The sequence below is a fragment of the Dromaius novaehollandiae genome, chromosome Z (assembly GCF_036370855.1).
Source record: "Dromaius novaehollandiae isolate bDroNov1 chromosome Z, bDroNov1.hap1, whole genome shotgun sequence".
Taxonomy (NCBI): Eukaryota; Metazoa; Chordata; class Aves; order Casuariiformes; family Dromaiidae; genus Dromaius; species Dromaius novaehollandiae.
This window is the reverse complement of record NC_088132.1, coordinates 7,539,176-7,558,051: the sequence shown is the minus strand read 5'-3', so window position 1 is coordinate 7,558,051 and position 18,876 is coordinate 7,539,176. Positions and strand designations below refer to the sequence as shown.

General features: G+C 42.3%; 1 protein-coding gene and 1 long non-coding RNA gene across 6 annotated transcripts in view; one reads left to right on the top strand and one right to left on the bottom strand.

Moving 5' to 3' along the window:
• Positions 1-528: 528 nt before the first annotated feature.
• On the bottom strand, positions 529-6,061 carry LOC135324744 (uncharacterized). The gene is made up of 2 exons (XR_010386022.1): positions 2,781-6,061; positions 529-1,760 (listed from the first exon to the last, which is right to left on the bottom strand). It is a non-coding gene; the product is annotated as an uncharacterized LOC135324744 (long non-coding RNA).
• Positions 6,062-6,477: 416 nt separating this feature from the next.
• SMARCA2 (SWI/SNF related, matrix associated, actin dependent regulator of chromatin, subfamily a, member 2) overlaps positions 6,478-18,876 on the top strand; it is a 122,694-nt gene continuing 110,295 nt past the window's right edge. For 2 of the 5 annotated variants that reach the window (XM_026100512.2, XM_026100510.2), the window contains exons 1-2: positions 6,478-6,628; positions 16,225-16,485. In XM_026100512.2, the coding sequence (XP_025956297.1) occupies positions 16,261-16,485 (225 nt within the window). In that variant the 5' untranslated portion in view covers positions 6,478-6,628; positions 16,225-16,260. Of the gene's footprint in view, positions 6,629-7,425; positions 7,600-7,701; positions 7,899-16,224; positions 16,486-18,876 lie in introns of those variants that run through there. The other 3 variants (XM_026100511.2, XM_064501867.1, XM_064501868.1) reach the window with 3 other exon arrangements.

Here is an 18,876-nt window from a genome sequence, read left to right as displayed (position 1 = left end):
AGGGACAAGTAAAAATATAAAATAATCTGTAGAGTCCTACTTACCTATAATTGTTAACAATGAGCTCATAAATGAGCATGCACAGAACAACCTTAAGGCTATATCTTGCCCTCATTCTACAAGTTGAATGGCAACAGAGTACGGCCCTAATTTATCCAGGTGTCTGACAGCGTCTGGAAAAGTTTCCATATCCTAGATCTGCTATTTGCCTTTGGCCTTTCTGATCAATTTGTGTGATAGAGCAAGTAGCTGTCATTCACCTGGGGAAACCATATTTGTAATATACATGACAAAACTATCCTTGCATGCTTAACAAAGTACTGAAACAATTCGCTCTCAAGGAACCCTTTCCCCCCCTCCTTTTGCTTTTTGATTTTTAATTATTATCATATCCCACTGGGCTGACTTTTGGTAAAATGTATTTTGAGATGTGAAAGCTAATGAAAAATCTCCTTAAGTCTGGACTTGTCTCAAAAGTTCCACCTGAAGGCAGGAGGGAATCTCCAATAAGCACATTCTGCTACTTGCTGTAAAATAGGTTTTTTATTTGATTGACTTAGAACATACTGATAAGTCTTATCTACTAAATCTTACATTTTGTTTGGTATCTTCTATTGCATCAGGCAAAATAAACAAATAAATAAAAAGACGCCATGATTGGAAAAATGCAAATATATCCTAGAAATGCAATAATCCAAGAAAGAGACTGGAATTATACTGATGTAACCAGAGACTTGCTTGTGGTTTTACCACTTCATAATCTCACTCCTGAGTACACATGAAGCATATGAGAGCATCCCATAATAATAAGTGAAAATAGGGGTGGGACAGAAGCAAAAAAAAAAAAACAAAAAAAACTCTGCATTTTCTCTTCAGACAGTGAAATTCAGAGTTGTTTTTGCCTGTGGTAATAATTTTTTTGCAGTCTGCCAGGACAAAGATGTCCCATCTTTGGTGCTATGAAGTAAGTATGAGATAAAATGCACATTTAGCAAAAATATAAGTCATGTTAGTGGTTGAATGTAGTTTGAGAAGATATTTAATGAACTTTCCAAGAAATCCATACCACCTAATAACAACACAGCTAAACATTCTTTAGCTTAGGCCAAATCCTATCTTATTTTAATTCTGTTGTCTTAAGCGTACTGGTATCTGGAGAAAACCTAGTCTGTATCCCAAAAAGTGGAAATGGTATTGATAGCTGACTCAAATAAATGGCAAGCAGTAGCTTATTGAAATGAATGCTGCTTATTAGTCAGTGCAATTCTACCTCATACCACTATGCATAATGCTGATATCAACAGCACTGATAAAGGAACAACTCTTGTTGTGTAACCGTGCTCATGAGCAAAAAAATCAGAAGAAAGCATAATGCAAATGAAAAAAGCAGGCAATGTACAAACAGAGAAGCTGCAAAGCAAAAAATTAAGTACTTGTAAGCAAAACCACACAGGAACAGAATTCACAAAAATTGGATTGAAGGAGGAGAAAACACATGGAGAAAAGAAGTGCAAGCTATGGCAAATTCTACTGCTCTGAGCATCCAGTTTTTTTGCAATGGTCTTTGGGTGGTCTTTGTGACCACTGCCCTTGATAAACAAAACAGTCGTAAGATTTCCTCGCATTAGGAAGCCAAGTGGTATGTAACTGTGACTTATGGAGAACTCAAGTGCAAGTCACCCTTTCCAAAGGCTGTGGTATTTGTTGCCTGAATAGATTCCCTCTGTTACCCACTTTCATACCGCAAATTGGAACAGAACCTGTAATAGAAACGTCATTAGCCCAGTCCTCATTTGAGTGGTAGCCTGGCTTGAGCTGAGTGTTACCAGAAGAAAAGGACTTGGTCCTCTATGCTTGACTTTCACCATGATTAAATTGAATTACCATAATCTTCACAGTCACACAACAAAGAATTTATTCTTCCCAACCCATTATATTCATGGCCTTCGCTGTTTATAGGATAAAAATCTTACAACAGTAATTTTCATTACATCTCCCCCCACTGCCCTACAATTAGCACAACTCCAATAATGGGAACACTAGAATAAGCCAATCACCAGAGCTTTTAGCTTTGTTTCTCACACTCAGAGCCAAGTAAGGAGACAGTGTTTAAAAGTGGGTGGGTAAGTTCGCATTTACAGCAGGAACATTATCAACCACAAGAAGAATAGCAGAAGGGACTGTCCAAGAACTACCAGTATCAGTTCAAAATCCTGGATTTGCTCTGCTGAGCAAAAGTTGTTTGACCATTTCCAGTGAACAGTTTTATGGGTCAGAAATACTCCCAACTGGGAAATGGTTTACAGTACTAAAAACATAGGAAAATGTGACTGGTTGCCAGAACCAAAACAATCTGGTACAGGAATGAATCCACAATTACTGAAAACATTTCAAGCAGAGTCCTAGAAAAATCCATTCTGGGTGTGCTTCTATTCAATATTCTTTGCAATGACACAAAACTAATGGGTTTTGGCAAGCACCTTAGGAGGAAGGATTAGAACTGAAAATAATGTTGAGAAATTGCAGAGAGGCTCTGAAACTAAGGTAAAATTCAATAAAATCAAGTATAAAGTGATACTCTTGGAAAAACAGACACAAGACTGGGACCACCTGGTTAGGCAGCAAAACAGCAGCTTGAAAAAGAAAAAGGAGAGAAATTTGATCGACAATACAGTTTCTTCCCCTCTCCCTTAAAATAAGAAATCAAATCCAACTCTGGAATTCTGCAGACTACAAAATAAATAGGCATGCAAGCACAATGTTACTGCAAGTCACAGTACCTTTCCTCCTCAGTCTCCTCTTCATAGACATATACATTCACCTCTTTGTTTTGGAAAGCATTCTTAAAGGCACTTTAGACAAAAGAGATAATTCAGCACTGGGAAGACCTCGGCTGAATATTATTTTTTGGACATCACAGTCATATAAACACACCTTGAGAGTTTACAGCAGATCAACTCCTTTGGAAGAGGCTGTATTTTTTAAACCTATGAAGAAAGCCAGATGTGTCTGTCTTTAGAAAAAAAAGATGACTGAGGGAAAGGTATTCCAAAGAAAAGGTCAGAAATACCAGGCACATTCATGAGTGTCATTTTAGAATAGAAATTTTACATTAAAACTATTACGTTTTCCATGGGAGGAAGAAAAATTATAACCAGCTGTATACTACTAAATTGCATTGTTGCGAATTATATCAGGTCGTGATCCCTTTTAATGGAGTCTGTCAAACTCATCATATTACACATTGCAGATCTATAGATAGCTGAGTAGGTAAAAGTATCTTCACTCTAGGATACATTTACTTTAAGAAAAAAAGCATACTCTTTCCAATGTACAAGGCATAGAGCATGAGAAGACTTTTGCAGATTTTACCTGCAAAACTGACAGTTTCCACTGTTTCCGATCTGTGTTTTACTTCATCATTCAAGGGTTTTTCTTCAGTGCTTCCAAAAAAAAAAAGTCTCCTTTTTCTGTCCTGGGTAGCTAAGACATATGAACTATCTTGATGTAAATGACAAGACACTTCCACTTTACTACAGGTATACTGATAGAGGTCAGTCTTATCTCCCCATCGTATGGTGATCTCAATAAACTTACCTCACTGTAAATCTGAACTATCTTGCCTTCACCACCTTTTCATCTTTGGGAGCTTGCATTAAAGTTCAAACAAATAAGTATGGTTTTCCTCTTTTCTTTTTTCTGTGAACTCAAACACTTGAAACAGCAGTCAGCAGAATCAGAAATGCTACCCATTTTCCTAAGGCAAGTCTTAAGTTCACTCATCTACAGCTTCCCTGGATATATAATTTTATTATTATTATTATTATTATTTATATAGAAACCCAAGCATGAAATCATCTTCATGCAATGTTTTAGCATAAGTCCACTTCCATTGGCCAGTTAAGCTAAGCAGCTAGACTTTGCCAGGAACTGGCTTAGGCATTAAAAGATGTTTCTTTCTGCCATTTCTGCTGCAGGGGAAGTAACATCCAGCAGAAGTTTGGTAGCAAAGAGGCAAATAACACCATGAACTGCTGCAGCAGGAATTTCTTTTGGGGTGGAGGTGAGGTTGCTGTAAATATCTGCAACTCCCTCACAGTAAAGACCTTCTTTTGGTAGAAGAGTGCCAATGCAAGAGTTCCACTGATACATCACTTTCCAAACTACTTTAACTACACTGGTATCATTCTTCACACTTACAAGCCTTAGTTCCACAGTGGTACTTCTAGCTAGTCAAAACAGAAGCTCTTCACATAGTGGTATTTTATCCAGTTTGAAAATTTCCTGTTCAGTTGCCTTGTTGATGGCAACACCCAAGCTAGTCATTCCATTAAGTGACCTCACCTTTTTTCTTTTGCTAAGTTGGACAAATCAACCCACAGAAAGCCAATTTACCCCTTTAGTCTGTTTATTGTTTTGCGTATTTGCTATGTCATATATGGAATCCTTACTGATTTGATCAATTTCAGTAAAGATTTCTATGTCTACTGAACACATCTGCCTGGACAGAAAAAGAGGTGTATCAAATACAAGCAAATGCCTTCAGCTTTGCACTATGTCCATTCAATGGCGATTTTGTAGCCAATCAGTGCATTTATCTCTGATGCGAAACAGACATTTTATTTTGCCCAAAATATTAATTTTATATTCTCTGCTTTCTCTCTGTACCCTTTCTGCCAAAAGGAACGGCCACTTGGTTTGAGTTCTGCTGGGTCCAAACAGCAAGTGAGCTACCTGGTAAGTAAGCTTCCCCCTTGTTTTCTTTTCTGGAGACAGAAAAGGCAGAAGGCCTACAGACTTCTCAGGGCGGTGAGGGGCGGGAGGGAAAGGAAAGAGAGAGAAACACAGCGTAATGAGAGTTATGGTACCAAGTGAGAGAGTTATGGTACCAAGTGAGAGAGTTATGGTACAAAAAGAGAGTTATGGCACAAAAAGCACAACCCCTTTCATTTGTATCACCCTCCTTTCCCCAAGGATGTTTACTGCCTTCCTTTGTCTGGATTTAAACATACTGGATTTAAAACTATGGTTTAAGACACAAAGGTACAACCACAATTCTAAATTATTCACAGATAAATATCATTATCTAAAACTATTTTAATTGGCTATTTTATATGGGTTTTGTATATACTCATAGACTAGGATTTGTTTCCCTATTTCTTTGATTTTGCTGACAAGTGCTTTTCCTACAGACACTGGTGAACTCAATATATAGCCTTGAACACCCCCCCCCCCACACACACTATTTTATCTTGTACTCAGCACTCTCCAGCATTAACACTGGTTCTCTCTTGTGCACTGCCCTTTTGGCATTTTGATACTCACTTTATGTAATTAGCAACATGAAGCTAGTGATAATATCTTGGAAAAACTACAGAAACAGCAATAATTAGCAGTGGATACACAGCATTATAACAGGGTGATTATTGATCCTAATTCCACCACCACCAAAAAAAAAAAAAAAAAAAAGCCATGCAAACGATACTTGTCACTTAATGACTGTATGGAGCATTTAGTGCTCCCTGCATTGCTTCAGGTCTTCTTTAACTACTCCAGCTGGTCGCTAAGGTCTGTAGAGGAACTTCATTTTAAATACCGTCACTTCAACGCGTGCAACCAGTTGGTTTAATACCCAGATGTCTCTTAATACGAAATTTTACTCTAGGGCCAAAAAAAAAAAAAAAAAAAAAGAGAGAGAGAGTCCACAGCAAAGCACTTACAGTAGGTTCAGAACAGCAGAATCACCCCGTGCGACAAAAACGAAGCAAGAGCACTGCGCACATAACCCCCTGCCTGGCTGTTTGGCTTTGTTTTTCGAAGCCGGCCCTGCCGCCGATGCCCCAGCCCGCACTGCCGGGCCCCCCGCCCTCAAGGGACACCGCACCGCGCCGGGCACCCAGCCACGCTCCGCGGGTAACCGCGGGGAGCCGCAGGGCTTTGCTGGAGCGGGTAAACCACGGGGCGGGGGGGCGCGGGAAGGGACCGTCTTCGACGTAAAGACGCAGCAGCAGCCTGTGAAATTTAAGAGCGGATTTCGGTTTTGAACCCGGCAGGACGGGCGCCCTCCCCCTCCCCCCCCCCCCCCCCATGCCCAACAACCCAGCGGGCCGCCCGCCGCCGCGGCGCAGCCCCCTCCCCCCCTAACACGCAGGCCGCGCGGACCCCCGCCGCTTCCAGCACCTTCTCCGCCTGCCCCGAACCGCCGCGGCCCCCCCGCACGCGGCCCGCTCCGCTCCGCGCCCCGCAGGCGAGGGGGGGGTGCGGCAGCCCCCGCTCCCCCACACAGCGGCCCAGCTCCGCGCTCGCCGCCGCCGCCCCGCACCACAGCGCGCCCCCGCCCCACACCGCCTCCTCCCCCCCCCTCCCCCCGCTGAGTGACAGCCGCCCGGCCCCAATCGGGCCGCCGGCGCGGCGCGGGGGGCGGGCGCTGCAGCGGCGGCGGGCCAATGGGAGCGGCGCTTCCTGCGCGGCGGGCGGGGCGGGGCCGGCGGCTCGGAAGAGGAGGGCCCGGCTGTCGTCAATGAAGTCATGTTCATAATCTAGTCGCTCTCGGCGGCTCCGTACGCGGGTGACTCACGCAGGGGAGCGGGGCGACATCCAGCACGGCACTCCGCCCCGGCAGGAGAAGGTAAGCGCGACTTACAACTCCGTCTGCGCTGCCCCGCCGCTCCCCGCCTCGATGTTTTCGCAGCCCGTTATTGTTATTGCTCCCACGCGCGCACCTTTCTCCCTGCCCGAAGCGAAAACGTAAATAAATCCCCGCTGGCCAGCGGCGATCGTGCGACCTTCCGCCTCTCCTCCCCAGCTTCCCCGACGGCCGCCATCCCCTCCAAAAATACTGATGTTCTCCGGGGGTGAAGAGAAGAAAGTTTTGATCCGGTATTGCTGGAATAATCATAACGCAAATCTCCAGTGGGGGGCGGGGAGAGAAGGATCCGTGGCCGCTGACTTGTGAGTCAGCTGCACTAACGGGGAGAGACCGGGAGGAGGAGGCGGCGGCGGCGGCGGGGCACCGCGCCGTGTGTGTGTGTGTATTTATAATCCGCGTATTGTCATGCCTATGTGCGTGTGTGGGCGCGCAATGGTTAAAGGCAGCGGCGGGCGCACCACCACCACCACCACCACCACCACCACCACGGCGCAGCGGCCGCGCCGGGCTCCGGCGGCCGCAGGCAGCGTATCGCAGGCTGCGGGGCCGCGGCGGGCTCCGCTGCCCGGGCGGCGCGGCTCCGCGCTGTCGGCCTGTCACCGGCGGTACGCGCGCGGCGAGGGAGGGGGGCTGCGGCTCCCGCCGCCTTCCCGTGCGGCGCCTCTCGGCCTCCGCTTCCAGCCGCGCAGCCAGCCCGTCGCTCCCGCGGTGAAGGTGTCGCGGCGCGCTTCCCGAAATAGCGCCCCCGCCTCCCCCCCGTGCAGGAACCGTGCCCGCCTGGCGAAGCGGAGCAGCACAACACACGCGCTTGCAATTTTATAATCTCCTTCCACGCCAAAAAAAAAAAAAACATTTTATTTCCGGTGTGCGCGGAAAATCTTTTTTTTTTTTTTTTCCCCCTCCGATGGGGCCGAGGAGGGCGGGAGGCGGCGCAGCACGCGGATGTCCAGGTAGAGGCAGGGGTCGGCGGCGGGGTCGGCCCCGGGAAAAGTTCTCCGCCCCGGGCGGCGGCGGAGCCCGTCCGCGCGGCGGCCCGGGGGAGGCGGGCTGGGGCTTTCCCCTTCCTTCCCCTGCGTGTGCGAGCGGCGGGCGATCAGGAAGTCGCCGCCGCCGCGCGCGGAGGCGCGTGTGATCGGCGCGACACGGCGACGCAGGGCGGGCGGGCGGCCTAGCCCCAGCCCCGCCGCCGGCGCGTCCCCCGCGGGCGGCCGCCGCCGCTGGCCCACCTGCCGCCGCGCCCGCCGCCCAGGTAGAGGCTGCGGGCCCGCGGGGCCGAGGCGCGGCTCGGCGTGGAGGGCGCGCGGCGGCGCGGCGCGGGCGCTTGCAGCCTGTCGGCGGGGGCGAAAAACTTTCTAGAAGGGCGGGCGGGGGAGAGAGACGCGAGCCCCGCTGGCAGCGCCGGCGGAGGGAGGCGCCGGGCGGCCGCCGCCGCGCCGCTGAGGCCTACCCGGCGCCCGGCGCTGCCGGAAGAGCCGCGCGCGCCGCGGGGGGTGGTGGGGGGGAAGACCGGCCGGCCGTTAACGGTCGCGCGCCGCGGGATGGGGCGGCCGTTAACGGTCGCGCGGCGGCGGCGGGGGGCTCGGGCCCTCTCCCGGGCGCTCCACCGAAGTTGGCCTGCGCCTGAAACACATGGTGCCCCCCGTCCCCCCCACCCCGCCGCGGCCGGTACTCTCCGGGAAAGCAGCGGAGTTTCCGAACCGCCCCCCTCCCAAACCGAGAATTTACCTTCTTGGGGCAACACAGTGCCCAAGACTGAAGGAAGTTACTGCTCTTAACTCCCTCTTTTGTTTTTAATTTCTGAAATATACGTTGCTCTCAAGTAAGTACCGTGCTCAAGTGTCAGGATAGCTGCCTAGATCATACCGAATTGGCTTTCCTTGATATCTGGTGTTTGCTTTGTTGTTGATGCTCAGACCTGCCAAACGTTAGGTGAACTCTGTTCTTTTTAGATGTCTTTTGATGAATATTTTAATTAGGTAAGTAATTAACCTGCTAAAAAGTTGAAGATATATTTGTATATAGCATACGTACATATACATATATATATATAACCTTTTACCATATTAAGTATTGTGCTTGCTTTTTGTTAGAAAACGACATGGGACCCATGCCATTTACTACATTGTTCCATTTGCGTTCTTTTCTGGGTTTTTTTTAGATTTCTTCAGTGTTTCTTAATTGTAACTATCGCCCGAAGACTGACACAAATGAACATTGTACCAGAATTTAATTCCTTTAGTGGTATACTGGTTGTGCGTTCAGAGTAGGGGCAGCTTTCTCTGTGTAAGTTAGTGTATTGTTATGCAAATAAAGGCACACTTTCTCTTTGGGAAACTAATTGCTCTATTACTGTCCTTGACTTCTGTTTCTTTTGTCCCTTTGTTACTCTAAGGAAAAAGATGATGTACCAAAAGGATAGGATTAAAGAGAGGTTTTTATGTGCACATGTAATATATCAGTAATAGGAGGCAAAAAGATTGTATGGGTAATGAGCATTTTAAAATAAATTCAAAGTTAAGGGTATCATATAGCACATGTGTACTTGACAGAGGTGAGGGTAAACCATCATTAAACACTATTTCTCTCATGAGTTCTGTCTCAGCTTTAGGAGTGGTATTTCTGTGGTGCTTCATAGAACTTACACGCCACAAGAGTGTGTTCAAAGCGGTCTTAGATCTTTTCTTTTGTTCATTTCTGAAGTGGTCTGGGAGCATTTCTTGTCAAGTTTGGAAAGTGTTTTGGCCAGCATCTGAAGCTTAAAATTGACAAGAGAAAGGTGCTCCAGCTAGTATTCTTACATTAAATGTATTCTTGACAAAGGTGTAGCTAAAATTAATATATGCAGATGTATTTTCACAGTGTTTATTGGACTTTGAAGATAAGGTCAGAATGTGCACAGTAGCAACTCTTTTTTTTTTTAAAAAAAAAGTCTGTACTGCTTTCTCAAATCCTGTGGATTTGATCTTGATCAGTTATGATCCTGATTAGTAATATTGCTATGATCTAGCAATCCTTTTCAGAAGGAGAATTTTCTTTTTTTTTTTATGAGTGGGAATATTTTTACAAATCATTAACTAAAATGCTTATTTTATATATATATTTTCCTGCTGCAGTTGAAGATCTCCATGTATACAAAGTGATTCCTTCATCTTGTCATGAAAATGGCAGCATGGAGAAGCTTATGCTATATTTACAAGAAAATAATTGAGTAGAAATAAGGGGAAAAAGTAAGCCCTCATTTAAATACAGCTTCAGTAGTCTGCGTAATATAGGAGGATAAGAAGACTGAGATTCAAAACTTTTTTTTTCCTGACATGTTTAAAATCATCACTTCTTGTGTGTAAACATTTTTATTTCTGCCTCCACTTGATAAAGGAAATTTCCTATGTCTTGCTGTAGGCTATGAGCACAGAATGAGAAATGCATTTTTCCTTTAGGAAGAATGTTAAAAATAAGTTTGTTTCCCTGAAAATCAAGCTGCTGTATCATCCTTGGTGATATTTTATCTTAGGTAACTTGTATTAAGAACAAACTTCTCCCTTCTTCCTCCTCTTCTCCCTTCTGTAAGTAAAGACAAGCCTTGTCAGTAATACAATGAATTTCTTTCCTTCTACCCACCTCTAATTATGGCTTTTGTTTTTCAGAATCTAATGTGAAGATGATGTTCAATAACTGTGATTAATGCCTGTAGAAAAGGTCACAGCATGGAAACTTAATCCATAACCAGTCAGCACTCTCATGAGTCAGTTTTGTGTTCCCTAAATGTACAGTAGAATCTGCACGTGTAGCACCAAATAGTGCTAATCCAAACGTGGACTTGATTTTAGGCATTGACACCTTGTCTATGGTGAATATGTCTGTGGGGCTGAAAAGCGATTCACTAAGCTCCTAACTCCAGCTGTCAGCTCTAGCCTTTCCTGAAGGCTATTACCTTATGAGGCAGAGCCATCTGAAGGGATCGCATGCCTGTGCTTCAGCTTCTTCGGTGAAAAGTTTGATGACAAGGCTCATGCCTAACTTCTGTGAACTCTGACTTGTGATGACTTCCCCTGGGCTGCCTGGAGTAGATCCAGCCCCCAGCTCTTAGCCAGTCTTTTCTTGGTGCTGATTTTAGTTTCTCATACCAGGACTATCCTAAAGTAAGCTGTCTCAGTGTGTGATTGTGTTACTTGACTCCACAGTGAAATGTCTGGTGCAAGCACACAACCCATTTTGCTAGCTGTGCTGTGGGGGAGGGTAGCAGTGTTTGGTAGAGGGCTAGAGAAACCAATGAGGCCATGTCCAGAGCTTGTTTGTCTCTGTCCTGAGTATCTGGAGATGCAGCTAAGGTGCTGTGTTTCTGACTCTGTGGTTTGAATGTTAAACTGCAAGTTCCCTTCCAGAAGTGATCTTGAAGTTACAGTGAAGTTACATACTTGGGTACGTAGTGTGTTCCATTTCTTTTATGTGAATTGAATAACACTGGTTTATGTCAGTTGAAAATTTGACTCTTCTTTACTGATTTTGTGTTGTTTCATATACACCTGTTAATTGACTAAATCGTTGTTTGATGAAATGGCAATAGTGAAGTCCTAATAAATGTTTTGCACAGTGTCCTGTGGGACTGTAAAATACAGAGCACTGACTTGCTTGTAAATATTCTAAGTTATTTGTTTTAATTATAATGGGCTGTTGTATTGATCAATTCTTAAACTTTGCACATCTTCATTTAGTTATTGTTAGCATATTAAGCAAAACCCACAAATCATTCACAGTGTCGTTCTGTGTTTCCTATGATAGCCTAAGAAAGGTAACCCTGAGTTACCCTCTTCCCAGTAACAGTGAATCATGCTTTCACAATGTATCTTTTCAAAACCATCAAAACCCTGACTGCAGCTGGAAGTGGTAGGGGGGGAAGTGGGCTGTAGTTAACCATCTTCCTGTAGAGGTACAGTTATGGGAAGGTGGTCTGCTTTGCAGTCTGCTAATAGCATGTGGCTGACACTTGGGTCTACACTGCCTTTTCGTCAGATCTATATGGTGCAGTTTCCTTGATTTCCACTATCTATCCGAAGCAGGGGATCTGGCTGAAAACACACTGGCTGAGACTTAGTTTGGGTTGGCTCAGTCTGGAAAAGGCAGAAGTTATACTGGATTATGAAGGGACACAACTACAGGGATTGTAAGTGCTTACTGCTCCATCTGTTCCTAGGCTCAGTGTAACTACCCTGTGCCAAAGCAGTCCCCAGTCTCTGAATTTTTTGGGGTGTCCAGCTGGTCTTGAATGCCTAAGTAGTGATGGCAGTTTCTTGCCTCTTCTGTTTTAGTGTTGGATCTGCTAATGTTGCATACTTTTCCCCATGTGAAGGAAATCCGTGTCTTTGTTACCTTGGGGTTTGTAGCAGCTCTATACAGAAGTATGTGCAACATGCTTGGATCCTGTGGGCACCAAAACGTTGACGTAATAGAAACCCCATTGTACAATGAAATAACTGTATCTACAAAACTTTCTGAGTGTATATAAGGTGAAAGTGCAGAACACTTGTGCTTAAGGATTATCCTGGTCCTCATAGCATACTCAAAATCTTTGTAATGCAGATATTCACAATCCTGAATCCTTTCATCCAGAAATAGTTAAGCATTTTGGTCAGATCATACGTCTTTCTCTTTAGCTCTTGGTATTGAGGTTCCTTCTGTGTTTGTGTCTGCCTAAGTCACCTTGACAATTACATATATATATATATAGTTTTTTTCTGTCTGAGCTCTGGTGTGTCCAGAAGAGGTGGGAGAAAATTTCTGGGGCCACAGGAAGAACTCTGTGATTCACCACAACTGATTCAATCCCTGCTTGTTCCCTGGCATGGGCTCAAGAAATAAAAAGGGTTTGATTTGGATATATACTCTGTCTGGCAGAAAGATCTGCCTTCATCTGAGGGAGCAAAAACGGAAAAAAAAATAGTAGGCATCTCTGTGGTCAAAGCTAAGAGAAGAGGATCTGGCCTACTATTTGAGGCTGTTCATGAAAGAAATCTGGTGATGCTGATGTATGTAAATCTAGGCAGCATTTTGGGATTACAGTTAAGAGTTGTTTCTTTTTGGAAGTCATGTGAATACTCCTGTGAGAGCTGTGAGGAAATTGTAGGATTGGACACTTGAGAAACAAATAGACAGTATGTAATACTTCTGAGAATCTGGGTCAGCAGCATCATCATTTGGGGCATTGTGATAGAAATTTGTTTTCTCATTTTGTTACAATCCTTAAAAATACGTGTTTACACTTTTTCATGACTCTGAATAGGTACTCAGTAAATCAGTGCTCCAAACATCTGACTTTCACAGGGATCTGGTTACATATTGCTTATCTGAATATAGGCACTGGAATTTACCTAAACTATATGAATGTTTAGAGCCTGGTCACCACTGCATCTGGTGTCTATTGGTAGATTTTTGCTTTGACTTTAGTGAGACTTTTTGTAAGGGCCTGAAGGAATTAAGTATCTAGTGTTTACTAAATTTTAATGAGAATCGGTTGCCTAATTTTTGCAGGCTTTTTATACAATCTCAGTCTTATCAAATGAAAACTAAGTCAAAAGCTTTTTAGCAGTTCTGCTCTGTAAACAGATCCTGAGTTAGGAGGGTCATGTATAATGTGTTTTGGTTTATGGCAGGGGCTGTTTTTTCTTTTTGCCAAAGAAAACCACCTCCTCTTTAAAACTCTGTGTTCTTGAGCAGGACTTGTGGGCAGGTGTTCAGGTAATATTTTCCAATATTTCATATTCTCTTGAGTATAAATCTTATAAATTCCCTTTTCCTTCTTTTTTTTTTTTTGCATAAAAGCTGTTCTTTGACAAATAAAATTTCTGAATACAAATCTGTTTAAGAAGAGTCATAATATTACCTTCTCATAAGATTGGGTGAATTTATTTGCTCTTAACAAAAACAAAATGAAAGGACTTGATCTGAAGTAAGGAGTGCAGCATTTGCTCTGGTAGTGATTGTGTTTTACAGTTTGGGTGCTTGCTAACCCATTAAAAAGAATTTTAAATCTTTAAAATTTGCTTACCGGAACTTTTAATGTATATATAAATTGCAACCAGTGAAGTGGAAACTGAGGCCAATAAATTTTTATGAGAACCACAAGTTAAGTTTGAAGTAAAGGTTCATGGAGGGAGAGATTTTGATAGTGATTTTATTAGATAGGTTTAGGCAAGTATTTTGTAAAATATGACATTATGTGATATCATGCACTGATAGTAGTTATTGTACTTAAAAATTGATTGCGTAGCAGTTCTGTATAAATTTTTCTTGATAATGGTGTTGGTGCTAGGTTTTACCGTGTTAAACTGACTGAATTTGGCTTCTGGCATACAGAGAGATTCAGCTATGAGGATGCAGTCTTAGCATACTCCTGTATTTTGCAACATAGTAATCATCTTTTGTAAAAATTCTTTGCTCTGTGGAAATGCCTCTTGTCCCTCATGCAGGGAAATTGCTGGCCCATTGTAAGAAGCCATGGCATGATGTATGCAGTTGTGATAATTTTAAAACACGATTCCTTTTGTGGTGATTTTGTGGGATTGTGGGGGACTAAGTAGTGACTCAAGTGCTCATCCTTGTCTTGTGTTTTGAACAGAAAAGCTTTAAAGGTACCACCCTGCCTTACCTTGCAAGGAAACAGGATCCCAAGGTAGTTTGTTTTAGGTGAGGGTATTTTATTTTAAGTGATTTAAACAGCTCTTGTTCTAGTTTGTCTTGAATCAGAGGAGGATAGCAGCTAATATAACAAGGGGGAATTTATAGGAAAACAATATTAAACAGTTTTTGATCATGATGGAATGTGTGGGTAATTGGAGGAAAATAGGCAAAAATGGTCTTGATGTAGTAGCATTTTTGTCTGCTATATTGGTTCTGATAGCTAAGTACTCTTTTGCTTTTGCTTGTGGAAGAAAAAGGATCATCAGTTCTATAAAATTTAAATTGCCTGATTGCCAGCAGTAAGCACCAATACACTTTTTTGTGTCTTGTCTTGCAAATGGACCTCCTTTTTGCTTTGGTAGGAATCTTGGGAGGGTGCTTTGTTTTTCTTGAGCATTGCTTTCATAGTTTGACTTTACTAGCCAGAATGTTGGCAGGGTTGTAATGTGGGGTCACATGAGCTGCCTCATAGCAGGTTTACACTACTCACTCATATGAGAAAATAACTACTGCTGACTATGGATCGTGATAAACCCAGAAGTTGGAAGTGAAACATTTTGTTTTGCTATAAGTTCTGTAAGGAGAGAGGACAAGTTAGGGAGATCTTTTAGGTCTTAGAATATACTGTCAAAATTTTGCAGAACAGAACACTTTAAAAAAAATACTTGGTTTTCATTCTGTTGGATTTATTATTGTGGGACAAGTAACCATGGGCAGGTAGCCTTATTATAAAACTACACTCAAAATAAATTAAAAAAAAACCCAAAAACAAATAGGTTGAGCTCATCTAATGGTCAGCTACTGCTGGATGTGATGAACCTACTTGCTTTCTTGTGCTGGCACTGAGACTCCCATGTCCTTACAGAGAGTCAGTTCAGGAATCTAAATGAGCAGGTTTTTTTTTTTTTAAATAAGGTTACTTATCTGCTGCTTTGGCTCCTCAGATAATGAGGTCTTTACGTGATCAAACACATCAAAATGGTGCTGCTGGGAAGTGGGGAGTACCAAGAAACATGACTGGTTTTGTTGATAACATTAGATAATGATTTTATTGATAACGTTAGATACTGATAAAAGTGCTTAGAAGGCTGGAGAAGAATAATGCTTCAGGTCCGTAGCCTGCCTCAGTTTGATCTTCTAAGAACACAGAAACAAAAAATAGTAAGAGCTGGTTTTCCAGCAAGTAAAGGCCTATAATTAATTCTCTGAGCTTGTACCATTTTATAAGCCACTTGAGCTGCATTCTTATGGTTTGTGACATCAGCAGAACCCCTCAAGTGAATTATAACTGGGTTCAGTCCAAAGCAATCTCTTGTCTTTTCTGTTGTCTATTTCATTTGATATATGATTTCATTCAGAGATAACCAGAGAGGTCCAAAATTAAATATTTAATTTAAAAAGTCATAAAACAGTTTTAAAATCATTTTTAATACTTGTTCTGCTTTATTACTATGTATGTTATGAATAAGAATTTCACTATATCTGATGAATTAGGGAGAGATTTCAGAACAAGCATATGTGAGCGAAGATGCCCAGCAGTCTTCTGTGCCTTTAGGAGTACTGTGCTTGACTCCTTGTGATACAATTTGATGATTGCAATTCAGCTGAATTTATATTCTCTGGCAGATGCTTCTCTTAGCCTAGAAACTACTTTGTTCTACGAAAGATATATAAATATCCAGAAGCTGACTGAACTATCAAATTCCTTGATCCTTCTAGGGGGCTTTTTGAAGGATGGACATACTAATGTGTTGTGTTAGGGATCACTTAAGCATTTTCTGCTGATGACAGATTGTGTGTGTGTGTGTAATGCTTATCAGCAGATTTTCTTTGTTACTTTTATTTTTTTAATGCCCCTAATGTCACATAGAAATTCTGTTTTCATTTTGTTTTGTTATTAGAGCTATTCTGCTAATTGAAAAGGAGACAGAAAATAGATGTCCACGCCTACAGACCCTGGCGCCATGCCTCATCCTGGTCCTTCCCCTGGACCAGGACCTTCACCTGGACCGATTCTAGGACCTAGCCCAGGACCAGGGCCGTCTCCTGGCTCAGTACACAGCATGATGGGGCCAAGTCCTGGTCCACCCAGTGTCCCGCACCCAATGCCGACAATGGGGCCTACTGATTATCCACAGGAAGGCATGCATCAAATGCATAAGGTAATAGCTTTTTTACAAGTGAACCTTTTTCCCGTAGAGTTTACTCCGTTGATAAAAAGCATACTTATACTACATTTAGACCTGTGGAAGACCTATTCCTCTTCATATATCACCTGCAAAAGTGCAGCTACGATCTTAATTCTATCTTTATTACTAAAGATAATGTATATGTCAGACTAAACACTGCTTGCTTGTTTTTAGTAGACCAGTTTGAACTACAGAGTTAGCAATTTTACAAATCTTCACTTGTCACCTGTGCACTTTTCAATAGGATAGGCCTTGCTAGAGAATAAATTTGAAGTACTATAAGACTATTCTAATAACTGTTCTTTGTAATTAAATGAATGTTCTTGTGAGTTTTTTTTTTTTCTTGTGGTCTGTTTGGAAACATCTTGCTACCATATCGCATATTTTATGGGTTTTTTTTTTTTGGTTTGCATGAAAATTGATCTTTTAAAAATTATTTTACGCCTTAAAATGCTTGTGTTTACAAATCTGTTTAATCTTCCATGTTGATGGAAAAAGTTTGTTTCCAAATCAATTTACATAGGCTCCATCTCACTAAGGAATCTAAAACTATGCAATTTAGAGCATGTGAATAATCTGGCTTCAGGTGTTGTTATATGCTTAAAGTTATGTGTGTGCTTAGACAATCGTCACTGTCAATTGCTTTGAGGAAGTATTTTTCTGTCTAGAATATTTCTTTGAGAACATTCTATTAAATATTTGCATCTTATTTGACTGTGAAGCAAAGGTTTACAATTTATGGTAATTTTAATTTCACTCACAGAAATACTGAATAACAGCTTAGACAGCCAAGAATATTTTGGTAACTGCTTTTGGTGCTACTTGGTATTGTTATAAGCACATGTAGAAAACTTCAAATAATAATAAAAAAGAACTTTAAAGTATTTTTTTTAAGTTTTAAAAGGATTTTAATTTTTCTCCTTCTGAATTGGCAACTTCTTCAAGTTGCTGCTTTCATATCCGTATTAGCTTAAGTCATTAAAACAATGATTGTTGTGTCCAGTCAGTGAGGACACAATACTATTATCTTTTGCATGAAAAACGATATCATTAAAACTTTTGATAGCACAAAGACAGCTGAGGTGGTGGGGAACCATGGTCCTGCTCCCCCTTTGTGATGAACAGTTGAGATTGTAATCTCTGAGAGGTCAGCACATTCAGTACTTAAAATTTTGCATGTGACTCTTGAAGCATCTAATTTAGCTGCTAGCCAGATTAGACATTTTGAACTGGCATTTCCTTGTTTACAGAGTCAATTATGGTCCAAGATGCCGGTAGTCTGGTGAATACTAAGACTCCACAGACAACCAGGGTTTACATCCTTCAACTCTATCAGTTCTTGCTGTTTCGAGAGATTCTATAGCTGCACAAAAGGAAGGCAGCGCCATGAACTTTGCAGTAGAGCAGCTGAATACTCCATACAGTATATCTTTGACTGCTATATCCTGATTTACCTTGTGTGTTCCTTACCAGATGTATGCTATGTCAGCATTAGAAAAAGAACAAGAAATATCGTCCTACAAAGTTCTTCTAGAGAGTCTAGGAGCATCTGAGACATTCTGTGAACCAGAGTAGAACTTCTCCCATTGTAATGTTGCAAGGCACTGAAATGTTTTGAAAAATGTACCATGACTGAGTCTGGATAGCTGACTCAAAGGTGACCAGTCAGTATAGCTGGAGCAAAATTACTTTCCCTCTTCTGTCCTGCGATTGTGAGAATGACATTAAGACTGTAATTTCACAAGTATTTCTTTTCAGTAGCAATGTTAGTTTGAATGTGCTTGTTGTCCTCTGGGCTTCTGCTTCATTTGGTTGTGTGTGTGCGTGTGAGAGAGAGCACGCAGGAGCATGAGAGAGAGAGCATGCAAGACACAAAATGGGTCTGTTGAACTGATAATGTGGAAAAAAAAGTATTTTTTTCTTGGCTAATATTTTATGTTAGATCAGTTTCTTGGTCTCTTTTCTTGTGCAACTCCACAAATAGTGAATTGTGACAACTGAGGGAAAGGCAAGGGGAATGGTCTGTTCAAGAACCTTTAGAATATTTTGCAAATAGTCTTGAGTGTTGTTCCATGTAATTCAAAAAGTGGTCAGCCACCTGCAGTTTACAGTTTGACTAGATTATTACTTTCTTTCTGCCTAGTGTTATGTAAAGCAGTTTGAACTTTTAAGTCATGATGGAAGACTGTACACTCTTTTTTTCTAATGAGAACACATGACAAAATTGGGAGATTGGGCAAAATATGCTCCAGTTACGCAATTACTTGTAGGGTATGTGTATATCTGCATATATATGCAATGTGATGTGATTCTCACATTAAAATTCACAAACTAAACAGAGAAAGGCCTTCATTCTATATTGTA